This window comes from Arachis hypogaea, chromosome 4 (genome assembly GCF_003086295.3).
Source record: "Arachis hypogaea cultivar Tifrunner chromosome 4, arahy.Tifrunner.gnm2.J5K5, whole genome shotgun sequence".
Taxonomy (NCBI): Eukaryota; Viridiplantae; Streptophyta; class Magnoliopsida; order Fabales; family Fabaceae; genus Arachis; species Arachis hypogaea.
This window is the reverse complement of record NC_092039.1, coordinates 55,907,287-55,929,974: the sequence shown is the minus strand read 5'-3', so window position 1 is coordinate 55,929,974 and position 22,688 is coordinate 55,907,287. Positions and strand designations below refer to the sequence as shown.

The 22,688-nt window shown below is 32.4% G+C and overlaps 2 protein-coding genes and 1 long non-coding RNA gene across 28 annotated transcripts; 1 reads left to right on the top strand and 2 right to left on the bottom strand.

Annotated features, from left to right (window-relative positions):
- Window positions 1-808: 808 nt before the first annotated feature.
- On the bottom strand, window positions 809-3,317 carry LOC112794289 (uncharacterized). Its single transcript, XR_003198791.2, has 4 exons — window positions 3,213-3,317; window positions 2,990-3,083; window positions 1,470-1,553; window positions 809-1,092 (listed from the first exon to the last, which is right to left on the bottom strand). It is a non-coding gene; the product is annotated as an uncharacterized lncRNA (long non-coding RNA).
- Window positions 3,318-8,069: 4,752 nt separating this feature from the next.
- LOC112796759 (uncharacterized protein At4g06744) lies at window positions 8,070-10,271 on the bottom strand. Its single transcript, XM_025839366.3, has 2 exons — window positions 9,178-10,271; window positions 8,070-8,945 (listed from the first exon to the last, which is right to left on the bottom strand). The coding sequence occupies exons 1-2, from the start codon at window positions 9,966-9,968 to the stop codon at window positions 8,351-8,353; spliced, it is 1,386 nt and encodes a 461-aa protein (XP_025695151.1). The 5' UTR covers window positions 9,969-10,271; the 3' UTR covers window positions 8,070-8,350.
- Window positions 10,272-16,896: 6,625 nt separating this feature from the next.
- On the top strand, window positions 16,897-22,397 carry LOC112796758 (uncharacterized). 26 transcript variants are annotated; one of them, XR_011881115.1, is made up of 13 exons: window positions 16,897-17,296; window positions 17,597-17,677; window positions 17,871-17,900; window positions 18,177-18,261; window positions 18,503-18,596; window positions 18,865-18,985; window positions 19,261-19,324; window positions 19,516-19,623; window positions 20,103-20,169; window positions 20,784-20,849; window positions 21,009-21,102; window positions 21,755-21,826; window positions 22,074-22,397. XR_011881115.1 is itself a non-coding variant. In XM_072235538.1 (13 exons), the coding sequence occupies exons 9-13, from the start codon at window positions 19,610-19,612 to the stop codon at window positions 22,175-22,177; spliced, it is 345 nt and encodes a 114-aa protein (XP_072091639.1). In that variant the 5' UTR covers window positions 16,917-17,296; window positions 17,597-17,677; window positions 18,177-18,261; window positions 18,340-18,384; window positions 18,503-18,596; window positions 18,865-18,883; window positions 18,986-19,112; window positions 19,261-19,324; window positions 19,516-19,609; the 3' UTR covers window positions 22,178-22,397. The 26 variants fall into 26 exon arrangements, 11 of the variants coding, with proteins under 11 accessions (XP_072091633.1, XP_072091639.1, XP_072091640.1 ...); XR_011881114.1 differs by having other exon boundaries at window positions 18,865-19,112; XR_011881120.1 differs by lacking the exon at window positions 17,871-17,900 and adding an exon at window positions 18,340-18,384 and having other exon boundaries at window positions 16,917-17,296; window positions 18,865-18,883.
- The last annotated feature ends 291 nt before the right edge of the window (window positions 22,398-22,688 follow it).

Below are 22,688 nucleotides of genomic sequence, written 5' to 3'. Positions count from 1 at the left end.
GAATACATAGCTTGGCAACAATTAGCTTTTATTTTTCCTTTTCAATTCTGTCTAATTTAGACCTTTTAGAATAAAAAAAGAAATATTGACAGAAGAAATACTTGAATGTTTACAACTATCGATGAGGAAAAATGAGAATAAATCAAATGATACTTTTCAAAGGAACCATGGACAACTTCAATGAGAAAAGAACCAAAAAAGGACTTTTACTAATAATATTGTCAAAAGTAATAATATTGTCAAAAGTAATTGCTATAAAAATTATTTCGTAAAATATGAAAAGAACAAAAAAAACGACTTTTACTATTGGCAATCCTAGGAGTGGAAATGGAATTGTCCTTTTCTCGATATTTTAAATGAAGAATGAAATTATTTCTAAATTTTTTAAAAGAAAAAACAAAATGGTTCATCAAAATTGTATTAGAAGGCACACAACATATGTAAGAAAAAAAACCATAATATAAAATTAGAGCAAACAAAGACATAAATCAAAGCAAATAAGCCCAACAAATCACCACAGAAAATTTCCAAAGTCAAATCCTTTTCCTCAAATCAAAATAAAGAATACACGACCTTACCCTAATTCAAAACTAACGAAACACAAATTATCAACACATATATTAAATCAGAAATTTGAACAAATGAAAAATCATGTTTAAATTTGAAAAAACCAAGAAGAAACAAAGGCCAATGCAACAACTTCTGGATTAACAAAGAATAAAGGGCAAAATGGGAAACAAAACCAACTCAAATATATATTAAAAATTTCATAGCTTACGTGACTGACCTAGTTGTGATGAATAGCAGGCACAACCATGGGTGCCGGCCGCAATGCAGTCACAGCAGTGGCAGGATCAGAGACAGCAATGAACAGGTGTCGCCACTTGAAGCTTCAGCTGGCACCACAGCAACAGCAGCCGGACCACCAGCAGGAGTAGCCTTTGGAAGATGACTTGGCTTCTTCTTCAAGCTAGGAGGATGCCCTATCCGACACAGCATAGCAACAACTGGGCCCAACTCATATACTTAGAATATATACTTTAGTTTCATTGCATCGCATCCGTGTCCATCACCTTCATCATGTAGAAGCACCTGGTGGAATGAGAGAAATAAAATGAAGGAATGAGAGCATGGGGTATTTTCAAATGATATATTCAAAAGCTCTTTTGAAAAATTTTACGCTCAGCTAATTTCAAATTTCAAAAGTTAAATCTAGACAACATAAGCATTAAGGCCAAAAGGATGAAGAAGTTTTATGTCAGTAGAAAATGCCCCATTACTCTCCATAGAAAACCAAAAAAATGTTAGTATCCAACTTCAGCAAGACAAAAAAACAATGCCAATATTCATTGAACATTTCAATTCATTTTGAATTCTAGTTATCATTCCATTGGAATTATAGAACTTCTGATTACCTACCTATATTCACAAATATTTTATTTATATTCAAATAAAATAAAATAAAATACCTCCTTGGTGAGCTGCCCATTTTCTTCTCCTTTCTCTCCAACTCTGAACTAAGCCCCAAAACCTTGACATCCCACCTTAAGATACTGTCAATAAGAGAAGTCTTAAGACAAACTTTCAAATAAACTATCTTCTACTTGTAATCACTATCATTGCTAAAAGAAAAATATATCTAAATCTCCAATTGCAACATAGATGTCAACAACCCAAGCAATTTGAGATAATAATGTGGATCTTGGTTATAGTTTTAGCAAAACATATCAACTGCAAGTAAAACTCTTTATAGGATGAATATAATGCTTGCTTTGAATTGGTTCTTTTTGGAAGGTTGTGTAAATATAACATAAAATAGAAATAGTTGAAAAATAACAAAACACAAATTATCAACACATTGAAAATTATGTTTAAATTTTAAGAAACTAATTAAGGAAGAGAGGCCAATGCAACAACTTATATAAATAGACCAATGAAAAAAACAGGTAATTCCAAAAACAAATATTAAAGCCAGCAAATATTTACTCTTCTTTTTATCTGTTATATTATTTGAGTACTATTTATTACAAATGCCAAATAATAATAAATAGATTAAAGTTTCTTCTCCAAAGTTGCAAAATTGTCCAGGCATCTATTAGAATTTAGGATGTTATTCTTGCTCATGGCTACTTTCCACTCTCTCAATTATTGTTGATATCTTTCTCATTGAGGTGTGGCTGAACAGAATTAAAATTTAGATATAAATTTTCAACAAAAATATAACCAAGAACACATATCAAACCTACCATGTGCCCAGAAGAAATCAGATAATCATGAGAAAACAAAATGTAAATTACACACTACCACCCAATTTTAAGCCAATCAATTTTGAAAATAAACCAAAAATCTTTCAAATAAACAATATTACTTATAAATTGGCAATATTACATCATGCAGTCATATCTCAAGGTCAATTAAAAAAATACAAAACTTGAAAAGATTGGCTGGATGCAAAAAGAGACCCATACTTCAAGACCCACAAAATATCAAGGAATATAGATCAATGACATAATTATTCATCACTATAAATGCATTACATGCTTGACTAAGCAATGGCTACCTATACAATTGTAGTATTAACCATAACTGTTTTTAGTTCTTATCGATGCTTTTAAATGATGAAGTATATATTCTTAAAGAAATATACTTAGTGAGATAATCGTTAAGCTTCAATTACATTTTTATAACAAACAAAAATAGATAAAAATAATGAACAACAAAAGGAAACAAATTATTAGTTATACCATCATGAAAACAAACCAAACCATAAAAAAATAGTAAAAAGTGAATTAAAATGACAAAGATAATTCAGAAACCACCTCACCTGGTCAAAAAAAATATCATCCACAATGAAGATAGCCACAATTCTAAGCTAAGAAAATAAATTTTATTTTGCATATATTTTACATTTTAAATATATTTAGAACAAACAATTTAACCCCTCAAACATTTAGTGAAAAAAAAATAAATTTAACTACGGAGAACATACCTTCCTGAAATTAGTTATATTTGCCCCTCCTCTACGTAACACTTTGCTAACAGCAGTAGATAGGACCATCTCCATAGTTTATAAGGGAGGCAAGCTGAGTTTAAATGAAGATCCAACAACATGAGTTGAAACAGAATTAATCAGATTAACATAGAAAGGGGAGTAAAGTAGTTGTAAAGTATAAGAATGTATATATATAACATCGATAAAATTATATACTAACCCTCCATATAGCTTGTAGTCATACAAAGAGTAACACAGATGCTAAACTAAATTTCTTCTTCTGAGCCAAGCCTTGGCCTCTTGCTCCACTCTATTTCCTTATCCTAAAAATAACGATGATAGCTAAGAATTAAACTAAAAATCTCTAAATCTTCAAGTTATGTTAAATAAACGAACACTTAAGGGACAATATCAAAATACAAATACCAATACTAATATTAAAACACCTAACTTACTATCATGCATCTCATCTTAGTATATAAATATGTATGTCGTATTCTGTATGTTATTATCTTACAAAATTTAGTATGTTATTATCTCATTTTTCCTTGTCAACTTATGGGAAGCACATGTAAATCTGAAAAATTTAAAGAAATAAAAAAGTAAAAATTTTAAAATAAAAAATAAATCCAAAATATTTTACATAAGTGCTTTTTATTATGAATTTGCATATAGAATTTTAAACAAACAATGGAATCCAAGTCTAGATTTACAAATGTTTAGGAGAAGACAAAAGAATAATACCTCATCTTGTTTAACTATTAAACAAAAAAGGCCAAAAAATACGTAATCAGTTACCACAATTACAAGATTGAAGCAATCACTTTTTTGAACAAAATGCCCAACATTATAACTAACACTCACCAATTTAATCAAGGGCATTAATAAGAAAAGAATTTTTATTTTTCCTATTATATATTAGAAACAATACATATTTACATATGACAAAAATAACCTGATCATCACCACCAGGCCTCACCACACTTTTATTAAACTCCCAAGCACAATTTTCTTCTTCCTTTATTTTCCCAGAACAAAACAATATTTAGAATGCAATCATCAATTAAAATTCGAATAAAACAAAGAAAACCAAAGATATATACCTCTTCTCACTATCCGAAAGTGGCTTTTTCTTTGGTGTTGCAAGGTCTTGTCTAGTTCATTCACAACTATATTCACTGACAACAGCAAAATTTAGTGAATTTTCTAAACATGATTTTAGCTCCTAATTACCTGCTACCACTGCAAAAAAAAAATCACATAAATTTTCTAAACGTGTTGTAATTTTTCAGATATATGAAAACACAGCCTTCTGGTAAAGTTTAAAGGTCAAAGAAATACTTCCTCATTTTCATTGATTTCACAGAAACACAATGATTTTGTGTGGCTATTCTAACTTTTAAAAGTGAATTACCTCTGTAATACCGCCCAAGATAGGATATCAAAGCTCTCAGTTTTCATCACCGGTGTCATAAACTTGCTGCTAAGATTCTAGTCCCAAAATGATTGTTTTTTCCTTGGCCACTTCTGATGCTTTAAGAGAGTGACTTTAAACCACCAAAAGCTTGTCTCTGTGGCTCCACTCCTTTGTTGCATCATTTCATAGGTGTCATTGGCGAGGATAGGAGGCCAGCTCCACCATTGCCGATGTCGACATCTCGTAATCTCTCTTCTTCAAGTGCGGCACGCCATTTTGAAGATATTAACATGAAAAGCCATATTCAACTTCCATTAGCGTTTTAGACCAATCAAACAATAAAATAAAGTATGTCCGAGTGAGAGAACTAACCATTCTTCATTCGCAATACTCACCGGCGAAGAAATGGCTGCGACACCGTCCTATGGAGGACGTAGCTCTGCGAATTGAACAGCAACGGTAGACTCCATTACCGCCGTCGCCTCATTCCTCTTCTTTTCTCTATAGACTTAGCTTCCTTCTCTGTGACCGTCACTGTCATCCTCGCCACCCTCTTCTCCTTCTTCTGTTGATTTTTCTTGTTTCACCGTCATTTTCTTCATCTCTACAAAGTTGCTGGAGTAAGTCTTTCCCTTGCCAGCGCCAACTACTCCCTCTACCAAGACTTGCTGCTCTGTCTCTCATCTTCTCTTTGCGTTTAACAATTTTTTGGTCTTCTCTTCGTGTTTAATGTATATATGAGGATAAGGATAAGCTGAAAAATGATTTTGAATTTGAAGTTAAATCAAACTCCCGCTCAATTGCCTTATTCACAGATCTGCTTTTGTTGCTTTGCCACGTGTCGATTATAGAGGCTAAACACTTGTCGAGTAATGAACCATGTATTTCTCTCCTATTATATATAGAGAGATTTTGATTGCTCAATACTCATACGGTCCTATTTGTGTTGTTCCTTCGGTAATTTCAATTATTTATTTCTTCGGCTTTAGCCAATAAAATATGTGTTTGCATTGTCACATTCAACTTCATTTCTAAATTCAAACTGCCTTGTATATTACCATATCATGAAATGCTGAAGTCAATATAAAAATATTTGAAGTCAACTTAAAGACGGCAGTGATGACCACACCTTGGAAATAATGACTGCGGTTTACATTGCTATTGCTATTGTGGTGATGACAACAAAATGTTTTCGTTCTTGTTTACATTGCTATTGCTATAATTATTATTATTTTTTCTTCTTTTGAAACAACTTTTTGATTACTCAGTATTTAATCCATGCTATTTTATTTAAGTCTTTTTCTTTTATTTTTTTCAATTATTTTGCTCCCATAATAAAGGAATTCAGTTATAGTTTTAACCGACGAATTCAAAACATGAATTTTACAATACCATAAAAAATCTCAAAAATTAAATTGAATGTCAATTGAGAGGCGAATAACCGCTTAAATATTCTTTTATTTTAATCTTCAATACCACATGGCCTATTATAAGATATACACTAACCTATTTACTTGAACCATTTTACCTTAATGTATCTTACCATTTCATATAACAACTTTGGTCACGTTATATATAGTTGTATATTATCAATATTATCAATCTATATTTTATTGTTGATTATTAATATTATCAATCTATATTTCATTGTTTATCGACCTTTTTTAAGCATATCTGGTATGCTATAGACCATCTGCAGCAATAGTACCGCCATGCGGATTATATTATAACTCAGACAGTTTGCACTTTTCAACTACCACTCGACACCAAAATCAATATATAATGGCTAGCCTAACAGGTATATAACAACCTAGCTTATAAGACGATAATATGGTGATGTTTTATTTTCATTAATGAAATATCTTTACTTTTTTACTTTCAATTTTTTTTATCATTTTCGTCATTCCTAATTCATCTATAAGTATCTCATACACAATAAATATAAACCACTCCACCACGAATCTTCAGAATCATGTACAAATCTTCGACCAAGATATACTCCCCCATAAAGCACGTTACTAAGTTATATATCATCAATTCTTTTCATACCAAAACAAACTTACAATTTGGATGGTCAAATTTCAAAAGCAATTTACAAATCCATTGACATTGAGTCAACCGCTCAAGCTTATTTAAAAAGATATCCAATCCATTATTCAATTTCATCTCTCCTTACTAATTATAATTTGGTTTTCAAGTAAATGATGACTTTTACTTCTCTAACTTCTGAGGATACTATCCATGAACAAATATCTGTGGCTTAATCAACTCAGCAAAACCAAGCTACACTTTGGTTTTTAAACGCATAAGCTACCAAGCTATCTATCAATTCAAACAAACCGACGAACTCATTTCAAACAACCCAACACCTATGAGTCGGAATAATTTCAAGCAAACCGATCTATAAGTTGTACAACTCCAAATATGCTATGCCCAATTTTAAACCGGTCTATTACATTGGTTCACCAATTTTTTAAAACAACTCAACAACAACCGACGATATTTATTTGACCTATCAACAATGGTCACTTAGCCTATCTTATATAATTATTTATTGACACTTGCCAAACCAGGTCTATGTGTACCTCTTTTCTCATCAATATTTCTCTAAGTCAAAAGCACTTTTTTTTATCAAACTATTCCAAAGCATCAAATGGTATACAGAACAATTATTATGCAAATCATGCTACCTTTGTCTATCTCACTATACTTAATAGTTATATGTCGGAATAAATTCAATCATATTTTCATCTATAAGTCCGATTCAATCTAAACAACACACTTATATGTCAGAACAGCTCCACAAATTTGCATTTATAAGTTGAAATTAGTCAAAATTAAGCCGATGTATACCAAAAACTTTTTTCAAAAAAATAAATATTTTATTTTTCATGCCATTAGATTAAACTTGGGGGCTTATCCTCAATATTTAACCATTATTCTTAATCATTCTTAAATTTCTTTTACCTTACTATTCACCTGCACCAAAATTCCAAGCATGAGTATCATTTTTCAACAAACAACAAGTTGAGTTTGGGGCTACTACTATTACTATCACCATTCCGAACTATGATTACAATCACTATTTCGAGCTATATTTTTCATTCCGATTTATAACACCACAAAAGCTCATAAGCTCAACCTGTTTAATTGAAAACTTTCACAGGTCAAACTTGGGGGCTATGATTCGTTGACTATAACTCGGCTCAAATAAACCTATAAATCGGAATCTACTTAAAACTAAATAAACACGTCCTACATTAGTAGTACGTGGAGTACGTGTTTACTCTCCTACCCGACTTATCCCATAAAATCAAATAACCATGTGCCAACCCAAATCGGCGCAAAAATCTCTCCACAAATCTCTCCACACAAACTCCAAGCGAATCACTAAAATACAGTTACCACATAATCAGCCATAACACTTTAAAACAGTTACGAAAATACTGATAACCGTTTCAGATACAACTTTATAAATATAAATGACTCACTAAGTCAGGTATATTATTCACTCTGAATATCATTTCTATTACTCACATTCTTACTGATTTGAGCGTTAGAATCTCTTTGCAGGTGGCTAATATCGCCTCCTCAGGTCTAAGCCCTAGTAGAACGAACTAGACTTAGGAGCATCTAGATTCACACAGGAACACCTAGTTATGCTATCAATAAGATATGATTATATTTATTGGAATAATTAGGAAAATTACATTGTAGATATCTGAATGGATTACATTTCTTATTCAACAATTGAAACTATAAACACATACCGACACAAAAGTAGGAGTGTAGGACGCTAATTATTAAAGAAACTATATGTGCAAATTAAAAAGAAGCATAATCACTTACCAAAAAAAACGCATAATCAATCATTATCATGGTCAAATTCAAAAAAATCACAAGAGTCCCCGCACCCCATTATGACTCAGATTACGACACAATCAAAGTCTCAACCGGTGCGGTTTGAGCGCGTTATAAGTAACAGGCTCCGGCGCCGCTGCCACCTCCTCCGTGTTCTCAGTTTCCTTCCATCCCGCACAAGGTGCATAACTCAAAAGATACTTCTCATTGGGACAAGGCTTCACACTATGAAGAAACTCCCAACACTCTTTTTGCGGCCTCTGGTTCGGTAAACCCGGAATACAGTTATTGGTCAAATCCAAAACCCTTGACTTTATCAATTTCCTGCATTCAGGACCAACCTCTGTGAAGTAGTTGTTTGACAGGGTCAAGTTTCCGTTATTAATCAGCCCCGGAAGCTTGCAAACGTTCTCCGGAACCGCACCGTAGAATTTGTTTTTCGCAAGATTCAAGAATTGAATCTGCCTCAAGCAACCAAACGAGTACGGTATTGGACCTGTTAATTGGTTCATGCTCACATCAAACACAACTGCTTTCTTTAGGTTTCCGATTTCGTACGGCAAGCAGCCATCAAACCTGTTCCCAAGGAAGAGCACCTCCGTCAGAGTGTTGGCTGCCTTGCCGATGCTCCTTGGTATGGGACCGCATAATTGATTGTTGGCAAAGGTCAGGTACCTGTCGGCGGTTAAAAGAATGAGCTCAACAAATTACTTGGAACATAGTTCAATTAAGAAAACAAATAAAATAAACTAGCGAAGTCTCTTATATGTGAAGTTGATATTTGAGAATAATGAAATAATTTGACAAATTTAACTTAAATTATCATCTAATAATTCTCAATTATTAACTTCACTTTAGATAAAGATAATTACACAAAAAGTAAGCCTAACAAATACAAACATCTTACCTTGCGGGGGTATTTCCGAAATTCTGGGGGAGGAACTGGTTGAACTTGTTGTTGTTGATGAAAATCACGTCGAGATCCATTTCGAATAGTTGCCATGGAATCGGGCCGGTGAGGTTGTTGAACCTGAGGTCCAAGAACACTAGGTTCTTGTTCTTAAGCGTTTCCATTGGAAACTGACCACGAAGCTTGTTGTTGCTAAGATCAAGCTCGAAGAAAAAGCCGTAACTGATAATTTCCTTTGGTACGGAACCGGAGAAGTTGTTGGAGTTAACATGGAAGAATGTGAGTTCTGGAATTCTGTCCAAGATTCCAGAGAGGGAAAGAGGTTTGTTGTTGCGGCCATAGATTCCGGCTTGGTTGAGGTCTAACCCTGCAACTGCAGGTTCGTTTGAGCCTGGGTATGTGGCGCACCGAATTCCGTGGAAATTGCACGTGTTAAATGTCTGCGTGCACCAGTTACTGGTGAAACGATTTGGGTCTACGATGTAGTTGGTGAAGTTGAGGAGCACTTTTCGCGCTTTGTCCAAGCGGCTCAGCGGTTTCGGTGGCGGAGGGCATGGCGTATAATCGGGTGGAGTAGGTGCAGGGGAAGGTGAAGGGGAAGGTGTACTTCCACCTCCTATGATGATTTCAAGTGTCTCTCTTTCTTGAAATAAGCCCAATGCTTCTTCCTCTGACGATGCTATCTTTTCTTGAGCGTAAACGACGCCGTTTTGGAACAAGAGAGAAAATAGTAATAAGAGTAGTGACGAAAAGAACAGGGAGTTGGTTGTTGTTGTTCCTCTTCCCATGATGATGCTTTTTTTTTTTTTTTGAAAGCAAAAGGTGGTTTATTTGTTTTGTGAATTGCTATTGGGATATATAGTCATTAAGGTGAAATTAAAATGTCTTGGCTCATTGGCTTTAAGTTGACCTTGAGAATACGAAAGTCAATGAGTCATGCACTCTTGTGAGGTAGTGCTAGCTGTTGTGGTTTCACTTTCCATAGAACTCAATTTTATTACAATACTATATAGTTGTAAGTAGTTGGTGGATATTTTTAGTTTATGTATCATGTACATAAAATTAAAAAAAAGGAACCGAGAAGCAGCCGCTGATAATGAGATGCAGGGCAATGTTTTTCCCAACATTTATTTTGTGCATAGAAACTTTATGCATTTTTGTGTTTGTGTGGGAAAAAGATTATATAAAAGAAAAGAAAAGTAAGTGGTGAATTGTATAAAATTTTTAACTCTGGTGTTTGACAAAAAGTAGTGATCATTGAAATCTTATAACTTGTGTCTGTCTTTAGATAAGTTTTTCTTGACTCAACAATAACTTGTAATTTTAAGGTACTTAATTAAAGCACCTTCTTTTCTTCGTTTTTTGGTTTAAATGTTCTTTGATGTAACTTGTTAATATGATATAGTGATCTCCGTGTTTAACATAAGCTTAATGTACACAAAAATTCAATTACAAAAATCAATTACTATATAAAATATATATTAAAATATAAAAATTAAAAATATTATATGGCTAATAAATATTATCATTTTGGATCAGTATTTAATTAGTAAAATTTATACTCATATTTATAAAAGTTTATTCACATAAAACACATAATTTGTAGATATATTTATTAAAATTTATATTTGAATTAATATAATTTACAATCATATTTATCAGAATTTATATACATAAATTATTAAATTTATTTATTAAAAATAATGTTATATTTATATCGATCAAATACTTGTCAAATTTGTTAAAAACTGTTCATCTTTAAGATTTTTTCATATAAAATATATATTAAAAATAAATTAAATAATATATATATATATATTTATATACAAATATAGTATAATTAATTTAATAATTAATTTTTTGTGTATATATAATATTTTTTAACATATATGTGCATAAATACTAGTGACATGATTACTCATCATTTATTAACAATTCATCATACTGATGCGTCTTAAGTGAACAGAAAAAGAAGCAAATATTTTCTAAATAAAATACATATATAGTACGTATTTATCATGAGAGAAATACAATACTTAAATGTATAATCATTTAATTTCGAGTTACTATAATACGAAGACTGACCGGAAAATATTAAGTACTTAAGGTGGATGAAATTTGATGTTATTGTAGAACACACTATTATGCCATTTTTCTACTTTGAAGTTGGTCCAATGTCGGCTGATTGGGTATAATTTATGAATATAAAGTTTGAATTTTCCCAGCAAGAATCACAATTCAATAATTCAACTTGCATCAAACACTTGATTAAAATACCCACTATCTCAACCTATAGGAAAATAAAAGTAATTTAAAAAAAGATGCAACCTTGTGGTAGTACTTTTGGTTGTTGTATATAGCTTGTTTTAATTAACCCTATTATTGATTGTTGGGTGATGTTACTATTAAATAAGCTTATCAAATATACCATTACATTCTAACGACCCAAATAAATATATACTAAAAAAACACCAGCATTTTGTTTTTTAAAATATTGATTGTCGAGTTGGTGTAATGTATAATTATAATGTAGCTGTGTATTTTACTGTAATATTAGAGACTAGCAATAATCGCTCATCGTGATTTATAGACAATAACAAGAAGATAAAAAAAAAAAAAACAGAAAAAAAGAAAATTGAGGGAGCAACTAAAAGTATGGTAGGAACGATTTAATATATGATGGAAATAATTGATCAGGAAGATAAAAAAATTGAGTCTTAACCATTATAAATAATCTCAAATTTTGTTATCATTTTCACAAATCGCTCTCACCATATTTCTAATTGTTTCCTCTCATTTTTTTTGTTTTTTTTTTTAATTTATCTTCTTGTTGCTGTCTACAAGTCACATAGTAATTTCTATTAATTTCTAATATTAATAGTAAAACACACAACTACATCATAATTACGCATTATATCAAATATCATCTAATATTTTAAAAAATTAACAGTTTTAAAGAATGCTTATAAATTTATAAGGAAAAAAATAAAAATTTAATTTTTAAGTAGTAAGTATATTAGCTAATTTTTTAATTATAAAATTAAAATTTTAATCTTTATTTTTAAAAAATTTAAAATTTAAAATTTATAATTAAAACATTGATTGATATTGAAAAAAAAAACTCTAAACTCATTGATAAATTATTATGCTTCCACCGAATTAATGAATATCAAAATAACATTATTATGTACTAATATTATATCAGATTCCCGAAGGCGCCTTTGATTCTGGCAACTCAAATTCACATGCCTATCTTTGGCACAGATGTAATAATAGATAAAAATCACAGTAGACAAATGTTAATGGTAATAAATTATCTCATAAGATTTCTAATATTGTGGCTAAATTATATTGACTGAAGAAGTGATAAATTACAGTTGGGAGGACACACACACACAAGAGAGAAAAGGGGGAGGGGAAGAACTATAAGTATTTGAAAGAAATAGATTATCTTAGTTTCTTCTTAAAGTCATTACAATATTTTGGGTCTATGGCTATGGTATTTTTTGTCACATAAAAAATTATAACCGAATTTTTTATATAGTTATGATTTTTCAGGGTGAAAAAAAAGCTATGGTTACAATTTTTTTGAAAAGGATGATTATAGAGTACCTATGGTCATGGTTTTTTAAAAAAATGTGGCCTAAAAAGGTCTATGATGGTTTTGAGGATGACCTAAAAGGGTCTATAGTCACAGCTTTTTACAGTGATAAAAAAGAGGCTATGCTCACGATTTTTCAAAAAAATGTGACTTAAAAGGATCTATAGTCATGGTTTTAGGAGGTGACCTAAAGGCACCTATGGTCATGGTTTTCGGAGTGGCCTAAAATGGTCTATGGTTACGGTTTTGGAGGTGACCTTAAGGTATCTATGGTCACGGTTTTTTATACTCACCAAAAAGGATCTATAGTCACGGTTTTTCAGAAGGGTGACTTAAAAAGGTCTATGGTCACGGTTTTGGAGGATGTCCTAAATGGGTTTATGGTCACAGTTGTGGGGGGTGACCTAAAAGGGTCTGTGGTCACGGTTTTAGGGGGTGACCTAAAGGGGTATATAGTTACGATTTTGGGGGGTTGGCCTAAAAGGGTCTATGGTCACGGTTTTGAGGATGACCTAAAAAGGTCTATGGTCACGATTTTTTACAGTGATCAAAAGGGGCTATGGTCACGGTTTTTCAAAAAAGGGTGACCTAAAAGAATCTATGATCATGGTTTTAGGGGTGACCTAAAGGAGCCTATGGTCACAGTTTTGGGGGTGGCCTAAAAGGGTCTATGGTCATGGTTTTGGAGGTGACCTAAAGGTATCAATGGTCACGATTTTTTACAGTGACCAAAAGGGGTCTATGGTCACAGTTTTTCGGAAGGGTGATTTAAAAGGGTATATCGTCACGGTTTTGGAGGGTGACCTAAAGGGGTCTATAGTCACGGTTTTGGGGGTGACATAAAAGGGTTTGTGGTAACAGTTTTAGGGGGTGACCTAAACGGGTCTATGGTCACGATTTTGGGAGGTGGACTAAAGGGGTCTATGGTCACGATTTTGGGGGGTGACCTAAAAGGGTCTATGGTCACGGTTTTGTTACAGTGACCAAAAAGGGGCTATGGTCACGATTTTTTAAAAAATGGTGACCTAAAAGGATCTATGGTCATGGTTTTTTGGGGGTCACCTAAAAGGCCTTTGGTCACGATTTTGGGGATGACCTAAAAGAGTCTATGGTCACGGTTTTAGTGGTGACCTAAAGGTATCTATGGTCACGGTTTTTTATAGTGACCAAAAAGGGTCTATGGTCACGGTTTTTCGGAAAGGTGACCTAAAACGAGTCTATGGTCACGATTTTTTTTAAGTAATTTTATTATAATTGAATATTTTGTATAATTTTAGTAATCAAAAAATAAGAAAAAATTGTACAATCTAATTTAAGTAACTTTTATTATGAAAAAAAGTTATGGCTTATTTTATTATTATGAACTTCTTATTTTTTAGAAATTAATTAATTAAGAATAATTAAATTAGTTTTATTAATATTTAGAGTTAAATTAATTACAATTCTTGTTTAATTTCTATAATTGGTTATTTCATATAATTGAAATTATAATTCAGTACTAGAAGTATTATATAATTTAACTTAAAGAAATTTTAATATGATTAAATTATGGTCTATGTTATTAATTTGAGCTTTTGGAAATGATCAAATTTATTTTTGTAAATACTTTAAGTTTAAGATAATTAATATTTGTGTATAATTTTTATTATAATTAGTTACTTTATATAAATTGAAATTAAAGTTGTGATAGAAAAATAATGAAATGTAATATAATTTAATTTAGGTAATCGATATTTTTTATTTAAAATCGTATTTTATAAAATGTGATTACTAGATTTATTTTATGATTTAAATTAAAACTAATTATTTGAACTCAATGATATGTCGATAAATGAAATTTTATGTATTTTAAAAATAATCTTTACTGTATTATATCTGAATTCTAAATTGTTATTCTATTTCAAAAATTTTGTAAAATTGTTATATTGCTCATATCTATTTTATCCTAACTCAAAATTCACAAATAAAACCCTAATTTTATAAATCCCTAATCCTAACAAAATGGAAAACGCACGCACATAGAGCAGAAGAGAAAGGGGAACAAAAAGGGAGAAAATGGAAGAGAAGATGAAGGAAAAGGGAAGGGGGAGGAAGGAACAGCGCCAGCTGGGGGCCTCGCCGCCGTCGTCGTAGCCATCGAGCACGTGGGGAAGAAAGAGATTTGCAGTGGAGTGTGAGAGAGAGAGAGAAGCACGACTGAGAGGAAAGCTCGCGACAGAGATAGGAGGGACCGTCGCCATCACTACTGGTGTGGTCGGAGCCGCCATCGTCGATTGAAGGTGCCACCGTCATAGTGGAAGAAGCCCAAAGGGAGAGATGAACGAGGCCCGAAGAGAGTGAGCGTCGCTCCTCCGCCATTTCTACCCAGCGTCGCTCCTGCCGGAGTTAGTTGCTGCCGCTGCCATTGGAGATGAACCCAGTTGTTCTCTTGCTGCTGGAGGTATTGTTGTCACTACTCTAGCTCAATTTTGTATTGTTACTGTTGCTATTTGGCTGCTGCTGAGGTTTTCTACTATCACTGAGGTTGCTACTCTAATTCTGATGCACTTCGTCCTTGTCCCTGCTCACCGTTGTCGTTTGTTCTGCCGCTGCTTTTGATTTTCGCAGATGCCAAAGCCTTTGCCACTGAGTATTGCTGCTGGAATCGCCAAAAACCCTTACTGTCTAGGCTGCCAATGTTGTTCTATTTTGCCTTCGCCTGGTAGGATTGAATTCTGTTCTATGTCACTATCTTGTTTGCTGCTGCCTTGATGATAATCTGCTTCATTTTCTTGATTTTCCCTAGCTACAAATCATTACCGTATCTATTCGGTATCGCCATCCTTGCCTGGAACAACTAATGCCGCTATTATTTTTGTTAACACTGCTACCATTCCGGTCACGTTGAAATTGTCGCTGCTGTTGTTAATTCAAAATAAGCGGGCTTATCGTGGTTAATTAGTACGAGTTCAGCTAATCGAGATAGGAGAATTATTTTAAACGGTTTTAATTTATAAATGGCCACAAAGTTTATTGGATAACTGCAAATAAGTATAATAGTTGTGAGTAATTGATTGATTATGTGAATGTTGAATTGTGGCTGAAATTGTGATTTAGAATTGTTGATTGAGTGTTATTGATTGATTATGTAAATTGTGAATTGTTTGACAAATAATTGTTGTGAATACTGAATTTCATGAATTATATTGGTTGATTCTTGTTGAGCTGGTTATTAAATATATTATAATGGTGGTGGAATTGATTGGTGATTGTTTTGAAATTTCATTTTAAGAGGTATTGAAAGTTGGATCTTGAAATCATATGATTTATATAATTATTCATTATTTTGTGTTGATTAAATAATCTACTATCATATTTTTTATTTATATTTATTTATTGCTATGATATATCTCAGAAAACAAAGTTTAATAATGAAGGGAATATGAATAGATCAAATGCAAGGAAAGAGAATCCTTTAATTATATAAAAAATGTCCTAATTTTGTTGGAAATGAAATCCCAAACTTGATGATGGAAAAGAAGTCAGTGAGATTATTAAGAATGATGAAGCTACTGCTGATAAGGTAGATTAATCAATTAATTATTAAAATATTATAATAAGTTCATAAAATTAAATTTTAAGTATTTTTTGATGTCTTTTTACTTTTTTTTAAGGGACTTTATCCGATATTATATATAATAGATAAATTATATTTAATTTTGATTTGTGTTGTTTGAATTAAAAATATATCTAGTTTATAATGTAAATTTTATGATTTAGATTTTTTTAATTTTTTTTGTAAATTGATTTTGTAATTATCAAAATTTTGGGATATCACTACTAGAAAACTAGTTATTAAAAACGGATATTTCCGACGGATTTTATCCCACTGAAATACAGACAAAATTTCAGAGGGATTTTTTTGTCGGAAAACAAAAAAAATAAATTAGCATAAATTACAGACGGAAAAGAGAATCCGTCTATAATTCCGTCAAAAAAATTAATTTTTTTTGTGGAATGATTACAGACAGATTTTTCGTCTGTAATTAAGTAGACAAAATGCGCGTTTTATTAAATTATTACAGACGGAAAATCCGTCTGTAATTTAAATTAAATCCGTCGAAAATATTGAAAACCCTAATTTTATCACCTCCCCCATTCACACTCCATTCACACTCTATTCGAACTCTTTGCCCACATCCTTCGAACTCTTTGCCCTGCAGCCCGCCGCCCACAGCCACCGCAGTCTCTGCCGCCACTGCAGCCACGCAGCCCCCGCATCAGCCCTCGCAGCTCCCCGCAACCCCCACAGCCTCGCAGCCCCACAGCGGCGCAGCCACCGCAACCCCTACACAGACAAAGCCTCCACCGCCACCGTAGAAGATCTGTCGCCGTCATAGGAAGTTGTGTTGCCATGATTGGAAGCTCCCTCGCCGTCGTTTGAAAGCTCGTTGGCCGTCTCCTCTGTTCGAGCGCTCTCCTTCTCTCTCTGTGTCGCCGTTGTGTTTCTGCCACTGCCCTTCTTCCTCGCAGCCGGTGAGTAAATGCTCTTTTTCTCCAATGTTGTGAACAGCTCCTTTTTCTCCAGTGTTGGATTTGGAGTATATGTATGCTTATTACTGAGTGAATCACATTGAAAGTGTAATGCACAGTTAGTGCTTGACAAAATGCCTAGCTGGGTTTTGCTGTTCATTTTGATCATGCTTAGGTGTGTTTATGAGTGCTTGTATGGTTTCATGGTTTATGTGTCTTTCAAAGCAATTATTAATTGGGAGTCGTAAAAAATTCCTCTGATTCTTCCAATGATTCTGTTAAAAATATAAAATCATTTTTCAGGTATCTGCTTTGAATGAGGCAAGACCAGGAAGTGTTAAGTCAGTTTTTAAAGCTTGGGAGGAGCGTCTGAATTCTTCTGGGGTAATACATTCAACAATCCACTTTTTTCTTCAATTGATTTATATTTCTTTCCTTTACTGATTCTTTTTGTTTCTCAATTGGATTGAGGAGTTATGTAACAGAAAAAATAATCTAAGGTGGTTGTTGATGATATTGAAATTTAGTAGTCCTATATATATTTTTCAGCTTTTGATTTTTGTAATTTGCAATGCAGCCGACCATGTGGTTCTGATTTGATGTAAATGTGAGTCTATGTTTTTGTTCTTTTATTTCTCAAATCACAGTCAATGATTTTGATAAACTAATTCTGTGCAATCTCTGGTATGTAAGTAGAAAACTGATACCTAAATATACTTTTCATTTTTCATTAATACAAGTTTAAATTATATATAGCATTATATAGTTTGTGAAAATATACTTGTTCAAAATAGAAGGACATAGTTCCACACATATATGCCATGCTTAGGAAGATTGCACATATACTTGTTCAAAATATACTTGTTCATTTTTTTCTCTGCAGAGGCACCCGCACCACAGCTCGACGGCAAGTCTTGCAACGATACTTTCGATCTTGACTTTGAAGAATGACTTCAAGCAGTTAGAAGGTACAACTTTAGTTCCTCTCTTTCTGTTCCTTACTCATTTGGATTATAAACAAAAAAAGGCATCAATATGTGGTGCAGATTTCAGATCAATTTACCACTTTTTGAAAAGCAGGGTGACAAATGGTGGGTTTGCTTGCTTAGTTTACCACTTTCTTCATTCTTTGAAAATCAGTATCGTTTGTCCATATATGTATTTGTTGCTGCAAATCAATGGCTTATTGAATTCTGTTTTTGGCTGCAGTTTTTCTCATCAAATGGTTTTCCTTGCCCAAGTCTCTAATTTACAATGTTCTCTTTGCCTCGTGCTCTCTCCTACCAGGGAGCTAGCTCAACAAGTATGCTTCTTATCTTTTAATGCATATGTTGTTGTTTCATTGATTTTAGGCTCTTTATCTTCAAAACTAGTGTCGCACTTTGCCTATTGCTTAGTTCATTGAGATGCAGCATTACATGCAAATCTGTTTTGACAATAATAGATATTTCAATGTGTGTGGTAGCTTTGATTAAGTGTCTGCCTAAATGGAGTTATTCCTACTTAGTCAAAGGACTAAAATGATCTTTCAATATAATCTTTGCTTCTTTTTTTCTCTCTTGGTTCTTCAGGAATCCGACAATATCAGAGGTACTCTGCAGTTCTAATATGATCAAGGCACTCATTTTATGTGAAGTGTTTCAAACACTTCTAAAACTCTACAGATTTATGTTAGTTCCATTTTTTTTGAAGGTGAGGATATAAATATGAGCATTTCACATGCTGCTGATTCTATTGGTTTGAAAGAGATACCAAGATATGAAGTTAAAATTATTGAGGAGGATGACTGAATGATCACTTATTCATATTATGGAAAACTGTCAGTGCGAGAATGCCTTTGGTGTACAGTAGAGTTCATTTTCATTCTTACTTTGTTTCCTTGAACATCTCTGTGTGGAAAGCTAAATATTATAACCGTCTCTATCATATTCACATATTTTAACTGTCTTTTTTTGGTTAATTGACAGAACATATGTTAGATATGAATTTGAATGTCTTCCTGGCTACATGAAGGGTCTAGCGACATGGGAGGTGAGGTTCTTTGTGTCTAACTAGATGTTTCTTTACAATTTAACTAGAAATGTTTCTTTATTTCGAACCACTCTTTCATTCTCACTCTCATTTCTTCAATGTTGTTGCTTCCCCTTCTAACATTGTTCCTTTTTTACTATGTTTTTCATAAATTTATGCTCTTTTTCTTAATTATTGTTATTATTTTTCAGCGGTTAAGAGCAATATATGAACTCAGGTGGGAGATAGAGCCTCTGGATTTGTCTTTCGTATCTGGGATTTTTTCATTTAGCAGACTTTGATCTTATGGCACTTGACAGGTATCTTTCTTAAACTCAAGTCTTAACCTTATATAATCTAAAGGGATGTGTTGCCCATTTTATTGATAGGACCTGTCAATTCTTCTGTTCTATATGATGTTTCTGTGATTTCACTTTGGTTGAACACTACCTGTTTGTTTTATTGTCTGGATAAAGATTTGAAGTTATTTATGTTATTTGGTTGTTTTTCTTTGATTAGCATGTCATATTGAGCTTTGACTTCCTCTTCTTATGATGGATGATAGCACAAATTGCTATTAAGTAGTGGTATTTGTTGAAATTTGTATTCTTTTGAATCATTCTGTGCCTGCCAGCCAGCAGTGTTCTTTTCTGATTTTTTCCCCTTCTAAGGAAAATCATATGGTGATGCCTGTCAATACATATGTTGTAATATCACTTTAGTTTTACTGTTTTATGTCATTATTGGTTATGTGCTTTAGAATAGATGTGTGTCATACCACTTGTGTTTGTTCGAACAGGTTAAATTCTCCAACCACATTTGAAATGCCACTGGAGGTTTTGGGCCATGAATTGCAGTTTACTCAGGTATATTTATCTTTTTCAAGTATACCTTCTATAACTATCCCATTTTGTTGAGAGGAAGGTACTTTGAAGAAGGTGTTCTTTATGGAACTGGTGAACAGAACTTGCATTATATATATATATATATATATATATAGTCTTAATGCAGGTAGATTAATAACAGCTAACACCTTTGTTCGTTTAGTATATTGAAGTTACATTTTCCTTTAAGCCGAGCGAGGTTTGCCTTAGTTGATATGATTTATGTCAGGCAAGCTGAAATTTTGTACAAGTAAAAACCTTCTTGAGTAGTATGATTGGTGTAGAAGAGGCTCATATTGTTGCCCTAGTGACTCTATGATTCTGCTCGATAAGTAGGTACTGTCGATATCCTCGGAAATGATTAGATATATACAATGCTATAGGGAAGAGTCCCCTTAGAAAATTTGCAAGTCATGATTGATAATTTTTCATGAGCTTAGAATTTTTATATTTTTTTACTTCGGGATGTTCTCTTGTTTCTTCTTTAGCTTCTAGGATTTGAATTCATTATTCGATTATTTACCCCCCGAAGTTTTCCTTTTTCTTTTTCCTCTTTATCTATAAAATATTTGACAATGCCAATTTTTTTTTGTCAGGATCCCAATTCAAAGCACTTAGGAACAAAAGTGTGGGATTCATCACTTGTTTTTGCCAAATTTCTTGTAAGTTGTTGATCCTCCTAACATTTTCTGAACTGTCCTGTCATAAATATAATTTAGTTTTAGAATCTAAACATGGTTTTAATGAACTTATTTAGATATTGCATCTAATTTCTCTCACCTTCTAATATCTTAAGGTGTATCTTTATTTATTTTTTTCAGGAACGGAATTGCAGAAAGGGAAGGTTTTCTCCAGCTAAACTTAAAGGAAAACGTGTAATTGAACTTGGAACTGGCTATGGTGTTTCTGGTTTTGGTAATGTTACAAATGATTTTTAATGTTTGGTTAGCCTATTAATTAACTCGTCCTATGTGGACTCCCTTATTGAAAATGTTATGTAAGTAACTAATAAGTTTTTAATCAGCTGCAATAATTACAATAAAAACTAAGAGAAAAAATGCTAAAAAAAATAAAGATTTTCTTTAATAGATAATTAAATACTTATTTAAGAGAATGTATTATTTTATTTTTATTAATTTTTAACATAAATTATATATTATTTTATTCTTTTCACACAAAAACCTCTTCATCATAGAATTATCTAACATTTTATACTTTTCAAGTGTCCCATTTGCTTCTTTTTAGCTGTGTAAGCAATGACATGAAGGATTAAAACAATTATTAGCTGTTGGTTGGATTCAAATTTTGTAACAAAGAATGTGAACTCTTCAAAATGTGTAGAACTACTTGCGCAAATAAAGCAAGCATTGGCGAGCTAATTGTTCAATGTGCATGCTTATTAATGCACAAAATGAGTTAAAATTAAACCCCACTTCTATAATAGTGTATTTTTTTTGAGTTATTTTTATTGAGAATTGAGAATATCTTCCTCTTTATTTCTTCTCTTGTTGTTAAAATTAAACCCCACTTCTATAATAGTATAATACCAATTTTCATAATTGATCAGCACAATAACCACCACCTATCACTTTCATAATTCTTCCTGATCCATCAGAACATCACAACTCAGAGTATTCAGGTATTGTTTTTTCTTGTATTGTTGTCTTGCATTGCTTTAAACTACTATGATCACATTTTCAATTACATATATGAAGTTCAATCCTGTCATTTAAAACTTAACTATATAGGAGATTTTAAGAACTTGGAGGTTAATTACTTGCAATTATCTAACCATTCTTGTCCATGCTTGGCTTTGTGTGTCAGGAACATTCTTGATCACATATTAATTTCTTCTTGCTATTTCATTTGGATTAATTTTTTGACAGCTTGCAGATGTGTGTTGCTTTTTGTCATAATTAACACACAGTTAAATATTAAAGCACTCCCAAGCTGCTCATGTCACCAACTTGTGGAGGGACTTCTCCAGTGAGTTGATTGTGGAAAAGATCAAGTGCTTCTAATTTCAATAGATTCCCAAGAGAAGATGAGATTTCACCTGAGAGATTGTTGTAACTGAGGTCTAAACTGATATAGAGATTTTTGGCATTTTTCAATTTCTGTTTTAATATGGAGAATAACACAGCTTTTAGTATGGTTGATAGTTTTAGTATGGTTGAAAAATATATTGAGGATTATAGTTGATGTATCAATATATTTTCTTTATGCTTTGAATTATATTGACTTGCTTGTTTAATATAGTACCTTTCTTTTAGTTTGATAATACGATGAATTTGTTTATTTTTTGAAATATTATAAATATTCGAATATAAATTAGATAAAAATTTGTATTAAATTTATATTTATTTTGTATGAAAACAAGTTTATTTTGTAATTAGAAAAAGTAAAAAATTCTATTTTACCTTACAGACGGATTTACAGACGGATTTTCTGTCTGTAATCATGATTTTTCAAAGTTTAAATTACAGACGGAAAATCTGTCG

What these genes read in the sequence shown, in the direction of transcription:
- LOC112796759 (XM_025839366.3), bottom strand. Translation starts at nt 9,968, where the DNA reads ATGGGAAGAGGAACAACAACAACCAACTCCCTGTTCTTTTCGTCACTA. An exon ending in TTCGGAAATACCCCCGCAAG is followed by an intron (nt 8,946 to 9,177) that starts GTAAGATGTTTG and finishes AACCGCCGACAG; the next exon opens with GTACCTGACCTTTGCCAACA.
- LOC112796758 (XM_072235532.1), top strand. An exon ending in TTGTTTTTGCCAAATTTCTT is followed by an intron (nt 20,850 to 21,008) that starts GTAAGTTGTTGA and finishes TATTTTTTTCAG; the next exon opens with GAACGGAATTGCAGAAAGGG. An exon ending in CTATGGTGTTTCTGGTTTTG is followed by an intron (nt 21,103 to 22,073) that starts GTAATGTTACAA and finishes ATTTTTTGACAG; the next exon opens with CTTGCAGATGTGTGTTGCTT.